At 41.1% G+C, this 18046-nt stretch overlaps 1 protein-coding gene across 5 annotated transcripts in view; it reads right to left on the bottom strand.

Annotated features, from left to right (window-relative positions):
* Positions 1-18046, bottom strand: part of LOC126356897 (calcium homeostasis endoplasmic reticulum protein) — a 300421-nt gene that overhangs the window by 137895 nt on the left and 144480 nt on the right. For all 5 annotated transcript variants that reach the window (XM_050007406.1, XM_050007405.1, XM_050007408.1 and 2 more), the window contains one exon: positions 5933-6020. In XM_050007406.1, the coding sequence (XP_049863363.1) occupies positions 5933-6020 (88 nt within the window). The remainder of the gene's footprint in view (positions 1-5932; positions 6021-18046) is intronic.

The following is an 18046-nucleotide window of genomic DNA, read 5'->3' as shown; positions in this document are numbered from 1 at the left end:
ATCTTATGGGACTTAGCTGCTAAGGTCATCAATCCCTAAGCTTACACACTACTTAACCTAAATTATCCTAAGGACACACACACACACACACACACACACACACACACACACACACACACACACACACCTGAGGGAGGACTCGAACCTCCGCCGGGACCATCTGCACAGTCCATGACTGCAGCGCCTTAGACCGCTCAGCTAATCCTGCGCGGTAGGAACTAGTGCTCTTGGTGTTTTAACAATATATCACACTGTGATCTTTCACAGTGTGTGCCAATGGAGTTGGCTGAGCATCCCCATGACACTTTCATGGTTAGTACTAACTGAAATTGTAAAGAAACTCACTGTTCTTCTCTGAATATTCTCTGTTCCGTCTGCCAATCCTACGATATGGATCCCAGACTGAGGAGTCAAATGTGGGTTTTCTAAGGCACGTCTATTGTGGATGGTTTATATTTCCTGGCAATTTTTCCATTCTTAGTTGGGAACCTGGCTTACTTGCAGTTAATTTTATGTGGTCATTCTACATTAATTCACTCTGTATGCATACTCCAGATATTTTGTGGATGTGACTGCTTCCAATGACTGTTCTGCAATTGTGAATCATACAATAACTGGCTTTTCTGCCTATTTATGTGCAATGTGTTACATTTGTTCATGCTGAGGGTCAACTGACAATCCCTGCACCAACCATCGATCCTCTTTAGGTCCTTCCTGCATTTCCCAACTTTCTAGTGTTGAGACTTTTCTGAACACAGCATTATCACCCAGAAAAAGCCTCATGAAATTCCTGACACTATCCACTAGGTCATTTATACATATTGTGAGAAGTAACAGTCCCATTACTCTCCATTGGGGTATCCCATAAGTTACTTTTGCTTCTGCAGATTTCTCTCCATTCAGAATGACATGCTGTGCTCTGCTTGCTAGGAAGTCTTCAATATTATCATCCAGCTGGTCTGACATTACATATACTCATTTTCTTCATTATGTGGCAGTGCTGAACTGCAATGAACGTCTTCCAGAAGTCAAGCAACACCGTATCAATGCGAGCACCAATACCTACTATTACCTGGGTCTTGCGAACAAACAGAGCAAGCCGGGTGTGATCGATCATTGTTTATTGAACTCTTGTTAATTCCTACATGTCAGATTTTCAGTCTCCAAAAACATAATACGAAGCATAAACACATTCCCAAATTCTGTACATCTGTTCGACGACCTTTCTTGAAAACTGGAATGACCTACACGTTTTTTCCAAATACGGGGTGTACATAGTCCGGGAACACTTTCAATTATTCACACTACAAGAACCAAACACTGTACAGATATCAAACATACGTTATTTTGAACGGAAACGCTGTAAGTTTTTTCTCATGTGAACCACCACAGCGTAGTTTGGTAATTTGTTGACAGTCAGCGATAGTTGCAGAGTTCAGATGTGGAGCGAGCTTTCTGTGTGTTTGAGTTTGACAAAAACAAGTGTGCTACAGCTATTCAATGGATGTTTAGTACAAAGTACAGTAAGAAGCCACAAACAAGGAAGGCCATTTAACACTGGCACAACAAATTTGTTACGCCAGGTTGCTTGTGCCCAGCAAAGAGAAGCGGATGTCTCAGTGTGAGTGAAGTGAATGTGGAGCGCATCCAAGAGACATTCAAAAGGAGTCCAAAGAAATTTGTGCGTCACGCATCTCGTGAACTCGAAATGGCTCCAATGGGACTGTGGAAAGTCCTGCGACAGAAGCTGTCTATGAAACCATTCAAATTGGAACTAGTGCAGAAGCTCAATGATGACGACAAAGGCAAGCGTTTTGAGTTTTGTTCACAGGTGCAACAACTGAATGAGGATGGGGATAGCATTATTGATTGCTTAATTTTTAGTGACGAAGCCATTTTTCACACTAATGGGAAAGTGAACAGGCATAATTGTCGAATCTTGGGTACAAAGTATCCATACAAATGCGTTAAATTTGAGAGTGATTGCCAAAAATATAAATGATTTTTTGTGCCTTGTCACGTCGAAAACTTTACAGGCAATTCCTCTCTGAAGAAGCGAACCTCCGTCCACATCAATCCTAGTAACCACCAGCAATACCTCCACTTCGACAGCTGCCATCTATTTCATACCAAGAAGTCCCTTCCATACAGCGTAGCCACCTGTGGTCGTCGCATCTGCAGTGACGAGCAGTCCCTCTCTAAATATACTGAGGGTCTCACTGAAGTCTTCACTGACCGTAATTATCCTCCCATCCTTGTACAAAAACAAATCTCTTGTGCCTTATCTTTCCAGTCTACCACCACCTCCCAAAGTCCTGCCACAGAGGAGCATTCTCCTCATAGCTCAGTACCACACGGGACTGGAGCAACTGAATTACATTCTCCGCCAGGGTTTCGATTAACTCTCATCATGCCCTGAAATGAGAAATATCCTACCCACTATCCTTCCCACCCCTCCTACCATGGTATTCCACCGTCCACCAAACCTACACAATAATACTCGTCCATCCTCACACAACCCCTGCCCCAATTCCTTAACATCCTCCTACCATCACCTACTCCAGTCCGGTCACTAACATTACGTATCACATCAAAGGCAGGGCTACATGTGAAACCAGTCAAGTGATCTACAAGCAAAGCTGCAACCACTGTGCCTCATTTTATGTAGGCATGACAACCAACAAGCTGTCTGTCTGCATGAACGGCCACCGACAAACTGTGGCCAAAAAACAAGTGGACCACCCTGTAGCTGAACATGCTGCCAAACATGATTCCCCTCATCACAATGACTGCTATACATCCTGTGCCATATGGGTCCTTCCTACCAACACCAGCTTTTCTGAATTGCGCAGGTGGGAACTTTCCCTGCAATACATACTGCATTCCTGCAACCCTCCTGGCCTCAACCTTCGTTAGTCACAGTCCTCACCTATCAAGCCTGCTCCCTGTTTCCATTCCAGCACTACACAGCCGTCATTTCACCGCCACACCAAGTCTTTTAATTTCTTTTATTTTTATTTCTCTCCTTTCCGCTACTTACCCCTCCACCCTCTCTCTTACTCTCCGTCTACACTGCAACACTTCACTGTCCGCCACTCCCACCTTACTATCCCTCCCCCTCCCCTCCCCAGCCTCCTCCTTACCCCCCCACCCAGTCACCACTCCCATCATGCACTGGTGTTGCTGCTCGCAGTGTAATTTCAGTTCTCTGAGGCTGCAGATGTGTGTGCAAGTTGCGCTTCCGTGAGTCTGTGTGTCTACTGCTCACAAAGGCCTTAATGGCCGAAAGCTATGATTGTGTGAATTTTTTTATTGTGCCTATCGCAGCTCAGCATCTCAGCTATATGGTGAGTAGCAACTTTCTTTCTCTCGTATTGTTACACTCCATTGTCAATCATAAATGTGACAACAGAACTTGTGTACACACTGTCATGTATCTCAATGGATCACTTCGTGACAAGAATAATTATCGATATCTCATATGCCAGCAGGACTGGCATACTTCACAGTGACACTCGACGGACATCATGAGACACAAACTTTGAAGATTTATCTTGTAGTGGTTGTTTGCAGCCACAAATCCCAGTTGCTGTCCACTACCTCCAATTATGATTCATAGGTGCCCACAGGAGAATAGAACGGTACTGCATACTACGTTCTTGATGAGATATATTGATCTGGACAGCTTGCAGCCATTCCAGGTACTAAATTTGGTTCCTAGGCAGCCGTTATGAAAACAGATCAATCTGTGCAGAATTGTGGTGCGAGTAGAATGTGGACATGGGAACACCTGGAATGGAAGCAGGATTAATGTCTAGGGTTCTCTTCACTGACTAGAGCAGGATTTGTCTGACACCTGATAATCATCACAGAAGAAGGTAGAGATGGCCAGGTATCTTAGTACATTTCAAACATGCAGTCCCAAAGACTCTGAAGAGAGAGAGGTCAGTATGCGTTGAGTTCCTATCACGCATAGATACTGGATCTTTCTCACGGCTATCAATTGTAATTTGAAAGCTGTGCAGTACTGGAACAGGACCCTCCAACCTGTTATCCAACCCTAAAGTTAATGTTTGATGACATGTTTATCTTTCAAGTCTATAAGGCATTAGCACATCATCCTTAGTCCATGAACACGTTCCTCCAGGATTCAGGAATCAACTGCAGTACTCCCACCACGAATCTGATTGAGCATGCTTGGGACTGAAACTTAGCAGCATGATGCCACAGGAATTCTGATTACAGGTCAGATGACCTCAGGAAGGTTACTGTCAAAGAATGGGGCAAGTTTTAGCAGCAATGTATTGACCATCTTGAAGACATGCATCTGGTGCAAAATTAAGAACTTGCTAATAGCATATGTGAAAGAAATCTGGTTGGGAATACTGATGAAGGAGAGACTAATGTACAAGGGCAGTCTGAAAAGTTCTTGATCTGATACCGAAAATGACAATTTCTGCTTTCAAAGAAGTCTTATTTTTCAACACAATCTACTCTAATACAAATAAATTTCATCCAGCTGTGTTCCAATGTCATTATCCTCTCTTTAGAGGACTCCCCCTGAAGTGCTGCAAAGAACCCATCTACAGCCTCAATGGCTTCTTGATTTGACAAAAGTGCTGACCAGCAATGAATTTCTTAAGTTTTGAGAGTAAACGGAAGTCTGAGGTAGCCAAATCTAGGGTGGGTGTCCCAGCACTTCATAGTGCAAATCGTTCAATTTTCCCACTGCCAAGTAATTTTTGTTGGCAGGTGCATTGTCCTGATGGAAGACGTTTTTTTCCTTCTTTAAGCCACGCCAGTTTTCACAAATGCTAGCCTCCAGTTTTGTTAGAAGTTGAGATACTACTCTCCAGCTACAGTTTCATCTTTTTCAAGATAGTCAGTCAGCAAAATTCATTTTGCATGTCAAAACATCAATACCATGATCTTTCCTCGACTTCTTTGGAGCTGAAGAATCGGCTTCTGTCTACATCATAGATTACTGTTTGGATTTGGATGTGTAGTGGTAAATCAAATATTGCATCCACTGTCACAGATCGATGAAAAAAATCGCTTCTATTTTCCCTAAAATGCAGCAAGTACTTATTGGAAAGTGTAACGCAAATGTTTTTGTGATCGGCAGTAAGCTCACGTGGCACCAGTCTTGAACAAAGCTTTCTTATGTCAATTCTGGTGCAAGACATTGCAACACATACCTTTGATATCCATACAGCATTTGCAAATTTTATGCATCTTTGTAACCAATTTTCCAAAATCATGTCATGCACTTCTTCAATGATTTCCAGTGTGCTCACACTTTTTAGCTGTACATCACATGGATAACCTTGGATGCATTCATGGTCAAGTTTAAAATTGGCCGCCCATTTCTTCATGGTGGGAAATGAAGGTGAAAAGGTGTCATACACATTTAAAATTAGCAAATGAAGTTCGTATGGCATTAAATCTTATTTTACGAAGAATTTAATCACTGTACAATACTTGATTCCCTGCCTCCAACATCACGCACACTACAACTGCTTCAAATGATTGCCTACTGATGACTGCTGCCTGGACTGACTTGCAATTTTACGTGGCATCTACTAATGTGTGTACCAAGGCAACGTGAAAAAAATTACACGAGTGGTGCTTTGATCTCTGGGCAAGGGCAAGAACTTTTCAGGCTGCCTTCATACATAATTCAAACTGGTAACTAATGAGAAGTTAGAATTTTCCACTTAAAGCATCATACCACAAAGACACCAATGGAAAATAAACTAGCTGGATGGAGAAAAACACGTTACTGGTGACAGAACTATGACAACATATACAAACATTTTGTTTTGCATTTAACAGTTAGTGCGTACACTAAAACTAGCATCATAATAAAACTGAAGTAGTACAATTTGATTTTAACTACACTGATAAGACTGACATCACACCACTTACATACCATTGGTGACTGACTGTACTGCTGCACTTGCAACTGCAGCTGCAACCTGCTGCTGCTGTTCAAGGGTTTGCTTCTGTTGCTCTAGTGCCTGAAAATATTATTAGACAAATAAACTCTAGACAACCTTGTTAATGTATTAATAATTATCAAGCTTGCTCTAACATATACACACAAGTTAACATTGTCCTGTGATGAGGGGTAATCCTCAGCACAAAAGCTGGGAATAATGCTGGCCTTAAAATTTTCTTTTGCTCTCCGATTTCCTCATTAATGCACGGCATCAACCGTATTCAGAAACAACTGCTGAAGTCGATTATATACTGACTGTCCATAATCCAGCTGGAACACACACAGGCCTTGTAGAACTACAACAGACACTCCCAAGCTAGCCACTCTACCTATCAATTATCTGTGTCTGAGGCAATTTAAGATGTTCTTTATCTGGTTGTCTTTTGTTTTCAGATGTATCAAGTGTTGTAGCCAGGCTAATCCACTTCAAAACTTAGGCCCCGATACCTACAAAAATTTTCGAAACTGAAAGCAGCACTCCTTATTTTCAGTTCAGGTGGACTGAAAGCAACACAAGACAGTGAAAATTACACACTCTTTTTATGGAGACAGTTTGTAACCACAGCTTATTTTGCCCAATCTACTAATCAGAAGAAGAAGCTGGAAATATCTTATCATTATAGTGGAGGAGGAAATAATATGGCAAAATCATCCACGAAAAGCCAATACTGAATGGAACTTGCATAACAGCTACTGCAAATTTGGTTGTATTTAATAAGGACCCTTGGGAGACATCTTTCTCTATTCCAAAACGATCAGATAGGACATGCATAATCCAGTATATAAAAGAAACATTGTACAAAAATAATTGTGAAAAGATCGATAGTTGTCACTGGAATTCAGTTCACTGAACTGTCTGAAGATGATGTATTTCCAAGTAGTAGCAGCAGCTTTCAATATGTTGAACAAACCTCCAACCAGGTACTGTTTGCATAAGAAAGACTTGTGTATTTTGACGTTCAGACAGATCAGGTTATCAGGAGATGAATATGTCATGAATCCATACTGGAAGCAACTGAAGAGCTTCTTGGTTCCTTAACTCAAGTTAATTGGCGTTTCTCCATGTACAGTAGGGTCTTTCCTGCACAGCTTGTAAGAGTGACACTACAATACCTACATGGAGATGTGCAGTTATCCCTGGCTTCAGCAAATAATTAAGGCTGAGTAATTCCAAAAATTTATATTTCCTAGTCTAAAACAATGGAAATAATCAATCAACTATTGACAATTAATATAAATGGATAGGTAAAAAAGCTACTCATCAAGCAGTAGCAGGAGAACACAACACACACACACACACACACACACACACACACACACACAAAATTAACTTTTACAAGCTTTTGGAGCTTCCTGCCAGGAGGAGGAGCCACTGGCTCTGAAAGCTTGTAAAAGTTAAACATTTTTGTGCGTGTGTTCTTCTGCCACTGCTTGGTGCAGACTGCCTTTTGTGACAGATACTGGCAACATTCCAATGGAGTTTATAAAATTAGTGGTTCATGGTATGCTTAACTGAGCTCATAAACCCTTCATAGGATCTTCATTTGCTTTCCCCATTATACTATTGGCTTTTGCCTTCATTATCTGAAAGTTGTGAGGCCCACAACAGTTTGTCGGCCTTGAAATGCTGCATATCTGACCGCAGACCAGCACTATCCACTTTGTCAATGGCAGGTGATCAGAAAACTGTGGAATACATGCAACATCAGCTCAGTGGCTCACATTCATAATCATTCTTGAATGAAAAAACGACCAGCTGGCTGAACAGCATTCTAACACTGCCTAATCTGCTACATGTATACACATTGGATAGTGACCACCTGAGTGAAAAATTGACCATCGCTTCCCACTGAGCAATCTCAAGAAGGGCTGGGGACCATACTGGAATATTAACAACATGGGATGACCTCTGTAGAATCTGTCCTACATTCAAAAGGCATAACATTCACTTTTGCGCAATTCAGTCAATAGCTCTGCCAATGGAGCGAGTCGTAATGAGAGCCCAAAGCACACTACGTGACTTGAAGTCCCGACGAAAAGACGAATGGTAAAGGGAAATGTGTGATTAGATGGTTGAGTGATTAAGTGTGTATCTCTATGTTTGAAGGCACGTAATGGGAACATACTGCTACCCTGTTTGGTGCATATTCTACAGAAGCAACTGCTTGTGCAGCAGTATCTAGGGGAAGGAGAGTGGAGCGGAGTGGTTTTCTTCCTTGACAAATACTCATATGACCACTTCCTCTCTCTATTGAGACCCACTTTTCCTATGGAAAATGTAATCTCTCAACAGAGTGGTGTCAACTGTTTTAAATCTATCTCTTGCACAAACATTAAATGCAACCTCCACTGTGTTAATAATTTCAGCTTCTTCATGTGAGGGGAAGTTGCACTGTAATATATGGGAGCCCCACTCTATTAGTGTTTCTCCAGGCCCTTATTAACTCCTTATTAACTCCTCCTCCCCCCTACCCCCTCCAAAGCCCCCCCCCCCCCCCCACCGCTTTTCAAGCCATTTATACGGGGAATTTGTGATGTTTAGGAAGAAAATAGAAGGTATCTTTGGTTCTCTAGATTTCCAGGTATCTTAATCACATTTATCAGACTGCACCAGCTCCACCAGTTAGATATCTTTGGATCTGTTTCCTTTAATTATTATGTTAGTACATAAGTTCATAGTGTTTCTGTTCTGCATGATGGTATTCCAGTTGCCATGGGTTTACTTATTGATTGCCATTTTGTCATTTGGACATAGTAAGTGGAGCTTTGGATGCTAGAAAATTGAATGCCATGAGGAGAAATTGGAACATTTCCGCCATATTCTTCTGTCCGAGTTCAATAGATGGATGAGCAGCTAGAGACATCTACGCCTTATATGGGGATAATGGTCAAGGACAGAGCATGGCAAGAAAATGGTTTTCTTATTTTAAGAAAAATCATTGTGACATCAGTGGCTCTCCATGTTCTTCCGGAAGATCATTTAAATGCATTAATCCACAATGATCCAATTCATGTGTACCTGAGAATTGACAAATGTGATGAACTGTGATCATTCCGCCATTGTGAGACATTTGCATGCAATGGGGAAGGTTCAAAAATCGAGTGTACAGGTACCATGTGCTGTAAGCAAAAATTAAAAAATCAGCGACTGGGCATAAGTGCGACTCTGTTTGCTCGTCATCAATTGGCTCACAAACAGCACTGACCATTCCGATCCTGTATCATTACTGGTGATGAGAAATGGTGTCTCTGAAAGCAGCAACTCCCCTTAAAAAGACCTGCACGTGACCACAAAAGATAATGTTATGCATCCAATGGAACAGCAACAGCGTGGTATAGTACGAATTGCTTCCCTGAGCTGTAACTGTTGAAATTTATTGTCAATGATTGAGAGGTCTTGCAGATAATCAACAAATAATGAAGAGGAAGACTGTATGAAATGATACTACTGCACGATAATGCCTGCCTGCATTCTGATAGACTGATAAAACACTTTACTGGAGTTGGGTTGGGCAGTGATTCCACACTCATCTTATTCACCTGACCTCGTTCTCTCAGATTTTCACCTTTTCTTTTCTCTATGGAACAACTTTCAAGGAAGTTCCTGTCTAGATGAAAGCGCACTCAGAACATGGCTCGATGAATTCTTTGGCTGAAAAGCACTTGATTTCTACATTTGCAGAATCAAAAAGTTACCCTAGTGTTAGCAGACTCTTGTAAAGAGCAAAGGAAAATATATTATTGATGAATAATGACTCTGTTATGTGGAACTGCTGTGTTTATCAAAATTATGGAAAAACACTGCAAACTTACACACTAACCCAATATTTTGAGTTTTGACACAATGTTTCTCTTTTGGATAATACATGTTTGCCTTATCTTCTATGTCTGATCGGACATATGGGAACCTTTGGAAAAGTACCATATTGCAAGTTCACTTGCAAGCAGAATTATCAACACTAGTGTTCTCTGTGTTTGAATAGCTGCATGAACTTTTGGCATAGCCTTTTTAATAACTGAAGTGTAGCACATATTAAAGGCAGGATGTTATTGATACTTCGTGAGCTTTCTTCACTTCAGTATAATAGATACACTTTTGTGATTTTCATCAACTGCACCTTTTTGCTGTCAGTGAACAATGAACATTTGTCTTATTATACAGTTGCCCAAGCAGTACACCCAAAAGAGCGATGACAAAATTGCAATAACTGGTTAATGAGCTGCCTGTTTACACCTCTTATACCTTCTCTGACTTTTGCATGGGTTTTGCACGAAACTAAGAAGTGCTCAGTTAAAGAATATGACATGTTAAAAAGAGCAACAGTAAAATCATATTTTTTTTTACTAACAAACTTCATGTTCTGTGCAGTCCCTGTAAGAGTATCCCATCTTTTTCTATCATTGTACTACAGTAATGAGAGGAAGTAGCCATTTCAATGCCTTGAACTTTTTGGTTGTAATGGAGTGTGAACTTTAATTTAACATTACATTACTTCTCCACATACTCCATCAGTACATTAGAGACCTTCAATAACAGTTGTTTTGTTTACATTTCTGTTAACAACCATCTAATGAAGATCAACTTAGTGTCCAGTAACTTAAATGTTTATTGTTCGTATTGTATCACAAAGAAAATTCACTTGAGAAAACTGTAAAATTACAAGGAGAAAGAATGCTGGCCAGTAATATCAATAGATACATTTAAAAGTGTAAAATTATTCCAAGCTTTTGGAATTATTAACTAAAAAGGTGGAGGCAGTCGTATACTTGCATAGGCTGTTCTTTTATTGAGAATATACACTTTATTCAATTATTAGCAATTATCTAATTTTGACCTTGGGAAATGTCAAGGTAAATAACAATAATTCTTTTGTAATATCCATAGCATGATGCACCCAGTAGTGTGGGGGGAAATCCCTAACAAGAGTTCAGCATAACCATAGTAGGTAATGACATAACTGCCATAGATTTGAAGTCCATAGGTAAAAGTGCTTGCAGGTGTGAATATTGTCAAGCTATGAGTTTAATAAGTCATGGATGCACAATATGGCACATATTACTTACAGAACAATGGAAAAACTGGAAGAGGCCTACCTCAAGGATGACACTACAACTTATCCTAGAAGGCAGGTTAACAAAAGGCAACCCTACTCTCTGAAATTCTGAAGGCAGAAAATATAAAACAAAGGAAGTGAAATGTTATTTGCAATTTGTACAGAAATCAGACTGCAGTTGCAAGACTCAAAGGACATGAAAGGGAAGTAGTGCTTGAAAAGGGAGTGAGACAGAGTAGTATCCCCAATAACATTCAATGTGTACACTGTGTAGGAACCAAGAAGAAATTTGAATTGGAAATTAAAGTTTGGGAAGAAGAACAAAAAACTTGCCAATGGCACTGTAATTCTGTCAGGCGCAACAACGGACTGGGTGTAGCAGAGGAATGGAATGGGTAGTATCTTGAAGAGAGGTTATAGGGTGAACATCAACAAAAGTTAAACAAGGATAATGGAACTGTCAAGACAGTGCTGAGACAATTAGATACAAAATGAGATACAAAAAGTAGAAGATGAGTTTTGCCATTTGAGCAGCAAAATAACTGATGATGGGTGAAGATGAGAGGACATACACTCCTGGAAATTGAAATAAGAACACCGTGAATTCATTGTCCCAGGAAGGGGAAACTTTATTGACACATTCCTGGGGTCAGATACATCACATGATCACACTGACAGAACCACAGGCACATAGACACAGGCAACAGAGCATGCACAATGTCGGCACTAGTACAGTGTATATCCACCATTCGCAGCAATGCAGGCTGCTATTCTCCCATGGAGACGGTTGTAGAGATGCTGGATGTAGTCCTGTGGAAGGGTTAGCCATGCCATTTCCACCTGGCGCCTCAGTTGGACCAGTGTTCGTGCTGGACGTGTAGACCGCGTGAGACGACGCTTCATCCAGTCCCAAACATGCTCAATGGGGGACAGATCCGGAGATCTTGCTGGCCAGGATAATTGACTTACACCTTCTAGAGAACGTTGGGTGGCACGGGATACATGCGGACGTGCATTGTCCTGTTGGAACAACAAGTTCCCTTGCCGGTCTAGGAATGGTAGAACGATGGGTTCGATGACGGTTTGGATGCACCGTGCACTATTCAGTGTCCCCTCGACGATCACCAGAGGTGTACGGCCAGTGTAGAAGATCGCTCCCCACACCATGATGCCGGGTGTTGGCCCTGTGTGCCTCGGTCGTATGCAGTCCTGATTGTGGCGCTCACCTGCACGGCGCCAAACACGCATACGACCATTATTGGCACCAAGACAGAAGCGACTCTCATCGCTGAAGATGAAACGTCTCCATTCGTCCCTCCATTCACGCCTGTCGCGACACCACTGGAGGCGGGCTGCATGATGTTGGGGCATGAGCGGAAGACGGCCTAACGGTGTGCGGGACCGTAGCCCAGCTTCATGGAGACGGCTGCGAATGGTCCTCGCCGATACCCCAGGAGCAACAGTGTCCCAATTTGCTGGGAAGTGGCGGTGCGGTCCCCTATGGCACTGCGTAGGATCCTACGGTCTTGGCGTGCATCCGTGCGTCGTTGCGGTCCGGTCCCAGGTCGCCTTGCACGTGCACCTTCCGCCGACCACTGGTGACAACATCGATGTACTGTGGAGACCTCACGCCCCACGTGTTGAGCAATTTGGCGGTACGTCCACCCGGCCTCCCGCATGCCCACTATACGCCCTCGCTCAAAGTCCGTCAACTGCACATACGGTTCACGTCCACGCTCTCGCGGCATGCTACCAGTGTTAAAGACTGCGATGGAGCTCCGTATGCCACGGCAAACTGGCTGACACTGATGGCGGCGGTGCACAAATGCTGCGCAGCTAGCGCCATTCGACGGCCAACACCGCGGTTCCTGGTGTGTCCGCTGTGCCGTGCGTGTGATCATTGCTTGTACAGCCCTCTCGCAGTGTCCAGAGCAAGTATGGTGGGTCTGACACACCGGTGTCAATGTGTTCTTTTTTCCATTTCCAGGAGTGTATAATTCAGACTGAATAAAGCAAGAAAAGTGTTTCTGAAAACGGTGAATTTGCTAAACATCAAATATAAATTGAAGTGTTAGGAAGTCTTTTCTGAAAGTATCTGCCTGGAAAGAAGCCTTGTATGGAAGCGAAATGTCGGGGACAAACAGTTCAGAGAAGAAGGCAATATAAGTTTTTGAATGGTAGTGCTACAGAAGAACGATGAAAATTAAATAGGCAGATCACGTAACTAATGAAGAGGTCCAAACCCCTCTTTACTGGCATTCATCCTATTTTGAGTATCTGCAGATGACTGGCAACTGGCCATCAGAATTTTATTACTGTCACTAGATCAGCATTTGATATAAGAGGACATGAAAACTTGTGAGCATCAACTGTATGTATGAATGTCTTGTCCATGTGGTGCCCTGTAGCTTATAGAGATTATATGTAAATCATAATAATCACTAAATTGTTCGGAATAAGTTGCTTGTTGGTGGTAGTTTATTTTCGCAACTAGTTTCAGGCATTGCGCATCATCAGCAGTATTTGTATCACAAAGAAGACAGTTATTTTTTATAATACATTACTTACAGTGTATGCAGTAGTTTTATGGATATGTGACTTTTCAATTAATTGTAATGTGAACTGCCCTATGGTAATGTTTTTAGCGTATGTCCATGACAGATCCTAACATTATTTTATAAGGACAGACTAATTTAAAAAACAAAACAAAAAAGTTAAAAACTTTGCTAGTATTCTTTAATGACAACAAATTTCTACGTTCTGCTAACAGAAATAATACAAACTAGAAGTAGCATTAAACAAGGTGGAGAAAAATTGTGTCAGAAAATTTTAACCCCAGATTGTTGATGCCACTAGGAACCAAAATTATTAATGTTGTGTAGGATCACAACACACCATTTTTAAACTACGGAATCTTGGCACCATGTGCTCCAAGTGGCTGAGGGATTGCCCTGCTGCCATTCATTGGTTGATGGGCAGTCCTATGGTTGTCAGTTCACACATACGAGGGGTGTTTGAAAAGTCCGTGCAAAGTCCAAGAGATGGCACCACCGGCATGTATTGAGGTCATGTTCAGTTAGCAGCATCTTTGGAAAGAACGCACACCAAGTTTCAGCCATATTGGTGTATTTTTTTGTGTTTGGCATTCTTGTGAATCAAGGATGTCGACTGATTGTCAAAAAATGGACGAAAAAATTTTGTGCGGTGACTATACATTACTTTATGAAACGCAAAACACCTTAGGAGACTATAGAGAAGCTTGATAAACAAACGGTGACTCTGCACCTTCGATGAGAACAGTGGTTTCCAAATTTTCGTAGTGGCCGTATGGGCACAGGTGATGCTGAATATTCTGGATACCCTGTGGAGGTTACAACTTCAGAAATCACTGATAAAATCCACGATATGGTGATGGATGACAGAAGAGCTAAGGTGCACGAGATTGCTAGTGCTGTGGGCATCTCAAATGAGTGGGTACATAATATTCTGCATAAACATTTGGACATGAGAAAGCTATCCGCACGATGGGTTCCGCGATTGCTAACGCTTGAGCAAAAACGGAATTGTGTGAAGTGATGCAAGGATGGTTTGCAGCTGTTAAGGAAGAATCTGCAGGCCTTTTTAAGCGTTGTTTCATCACTGTGGATTAAACATGGATACATTACTATACTCCTGAGACCAAACAATCTAAACAAATGGGTTTCCAAGGGAGAATCTGCAAAAAAAAAAAAAAAAAAAAAAAAAAAAAAAAAAAAAAAAAAAAAAAAAAAAAAAGAGAGAGAGAGAGAGAGAGAGAGAGAGAGAGAGAGAGAGAGAGAGAGAGAGAGAGAGAGGAGAAGAAGAAGAAGAAGAAGAAGAAGACCATTCCTTTGGCCGAAAAGGCTATAGCGACTGTCTTTTGGGATTCGCAAGGGATAATACTCAGTGACTATCTGGAAAATGCTAAAACTATTATAGGTGAATATTATTCATCATTATTGAACCATTTCAAAACCGAGCTGCAAGAAAAACACCGGCGATCAGACCACAAAAATGTCCTTTTCCATCACGACAATGCACCAGCACACACCTCAGCAGTTGTGGTCGCAAAATTAATGGAAATAGGATTCCAACTCATTTTACATCCCTCCTACTCTCCAGACTTGGCTCCCTTGGACTACTATTTGTTCCCCAATTTGAAGAAATGACTGGCGGGACATAGATTTTATTCAAACGAGGAGGTGATTGCAGTAACCAATAGTTATTTTGTACATCTACATCTACATTTATACTCCGCAAGCCACCAGACGGTGTGTGGTGGAGGGCACTTTACGTGCCACTGTCATTACCTCCTTTTCCTGTTCCAGTCGTATATGGTTCGCGGGAAGAACGACTGCAGGAAAGCCTCGTGCATGCTCGAATCTATCTAATTTTACATTCGTGATCTCCTCGGGAGTTGTAAGTAGGGGGAAGCAATATATTCGAACTTCATCCACAAACGCACCCTCTCGAAACCTACACTACGATGCAGAGCGCCTCTCTTGCAGATTCTGCCAATTGAGTTTGCTAAACATCTCTGTAACACTATCACGGTTCCGCTATCATAAAATCATACAATAAAGGATACAACAGCATCACCCGCGAAAAGCCGCATGGAACTTCCGACACTATCTGCTAGGTCATTTATATATATTGTGAAAAGCAATGGTCCCATAACACTCCTCTGTGCCGTGCCAGAGGTTACTTTAATGTCTGTAGACGTCTCACGTCTCTCCATTGAGAACAACATGCTCTGTTCTGTTTGCTAAAAACTCTTCAACTTGGGACAATTCCTATATTCAGAAGGGATCAAAATTTAGAACAGTGTCGGACGAAGTGTATAAGTCGAAAAGGAGACTATGTCGAAAAATATAGGTTTACCCCAAACACGTTAGTTTTTATTTCTGCATGGACTTTTCAAACACCCCTTGTACAAACATGCCTCGCCCCGTCACTGCCCCAATGTGATATGCACAAGTGTCGAATACCACCGAGCATGCGAGCTGCCTTGAATACATTGCGATCTCTAACAGGCAAAGCATTCGCAGTCACGCGTTTTCCAGAGCATCCGGCAACAGGGCAATCCCATGGCCAATTGGAGCGTGTGGCGCCAATTTTCCGGAGTTTAAAAATGTGTGTTGGCGACTTACACAACACTAATAATTTTTATTCCTACTGGCATCAGCTATCCAGGGTTAAAATTTAATGACTCAATTTTTCTCCAACATGTATGCATTTCATGATGTACAACAAAAATAATCCCTATATGTATGGCAATTGCCAATGACAATGAGACATATTTTCATGTAAAAATCTTTATGCTGATTACAATATGCATATATAAATAATCATATTATTACACGAATATTATGAAATTTTGACACCAACATGTGCTGGAGAACATTACTATAAAGTAAGTCACATTACAATGAGTTGAAAAATCACATTTGCATAAAACACTGCTATATACATACACTGTAAGCTTTTGGCAATGCTGACTGGGATACTCTTGGGATGAGGTTGTAGCCTGTCCCCGATGTTATTCAATCTTTACACTGAGCAAACAGTAAACAAAACCAATGAAAAAATTGGCGAAGAAATTAAAGTTCAGGGAGAAGAAATAAAAACTTTGAGGTTTGCTCGTGACACTGCAACTCTGTCAGAGACAGTAAAGCACATGGAAGAGCAGTTGAATGGACAGTGTCTTGTAAGGAAAATATAAGATGAACGATAACAAACGCACAACTAATATAATGGAATGTAGTCAAATACAATCCAATGATGCTGAGGAAATTCAGATTATGAAACAGGACACTTGAAGTAGTACATGAGTTTTATTATTTTGGCAGCAGAATAACTGGTGACACTCAAAGAAAAGAGGATATAAAATGTAAACTGGTAATGGCAAGGAAAGCACTTCTGAAGAAGAGAAGTTTGTTAACAATGAATATGGATTAAAGTGCTAGAAAGTCTTTTTCTAAAAGTATTTGTTTGGAGTGTAGCAATGTATGGAAGGTAAACATGAACAAAAAACATTTCAGCCACAAAGAGAAGAGAAGCTTTTGCTTTGTGATTTTATTGAAAAATGCTCACAATTAGATATGTAGAACATGTACCTAATGAGGAAGTATTGAAGAGAACTTGGGAGACAAGAAAACTGAGGTACAACTTGGCTGAAAGGGATCGGTTGATAGGACATATTGTGAAACATCAAGGTGTCACCATTTTAGTACTGGATAGAATTGTGGGGGTTATAAACTAAGAGTGAGACCGAGAGATGAATTCAGTAAGCAGATTCAGAAGGATGTAGGTTGTAGTAGTTATTTGGAGAGGAAGAGGCTTACACTGGAGAGCTGCATCAAACCAGTCTTCAGACTGGAGACCATAACAACAACAAACACTGTAAGTAACATATAAGAAATACATGTTTTTGCGTAACACAGACACTGCTGATAATGACCAATGCCTGAAACTTGTCTGGTAAAATAAATACCAACAAGCAGCTAATAGCAAACGATTAATGATTAAAATAACTTATTTACAACTGTATGTACATCAATTTATCTTCAATCAAAAGGTTTGGTGTTTTTATTGTATGGACATTGAGTTTCACAGATGGCGATGAGGGACTAGTCTGGTAGTGCTGCGCCATATGAGACACGGTGTTTTGTGCTCTCATACAGATAAGAGATTTAGACCGAAATAAAACTTAGTTTTATAGTGATAACTAATTAAATACGTCTGTTAGTGTGGTTTTCAAGCTTACCAAAAAGGATTCACTTTTCTTTGTGTATTTTTGTAGAAAACACGAGAAGATCGTGAAGTACGATTACAGTTTTACTTCTGTTTCACATTTTGGACTAGTAAACTTAAAGAATCTCCTTTAATTGCGCTTTTTTTTCTTTCTGGTCAGTTAAGTACAGCATATCCCTTTACTGCTTTAATTCTTTTTTGTGCAGCTCAGCATAAATTT

The sequence above is a fragment of the Schistocerca gregaria genome, chromosome 1 (genome assembly GCF_023897955.1).
Source record: "Schistocerca gregaria isolate iqSchGreg1 chromosome 1, iqSchGreg1.2, whole genome shotgun sequence".
Lineage (NCBI taxonomy): Eukaryota > Metazoa > Arthropoda > Insecta > Orthoptera > Acrididae > Schistocerca > Schistocerca gregaria.
The sequence above is the reverse complement of the archived record's forward strand: the minus strand, read 5'-3'. Positions and strand labels throughout refer to the sequence as shown.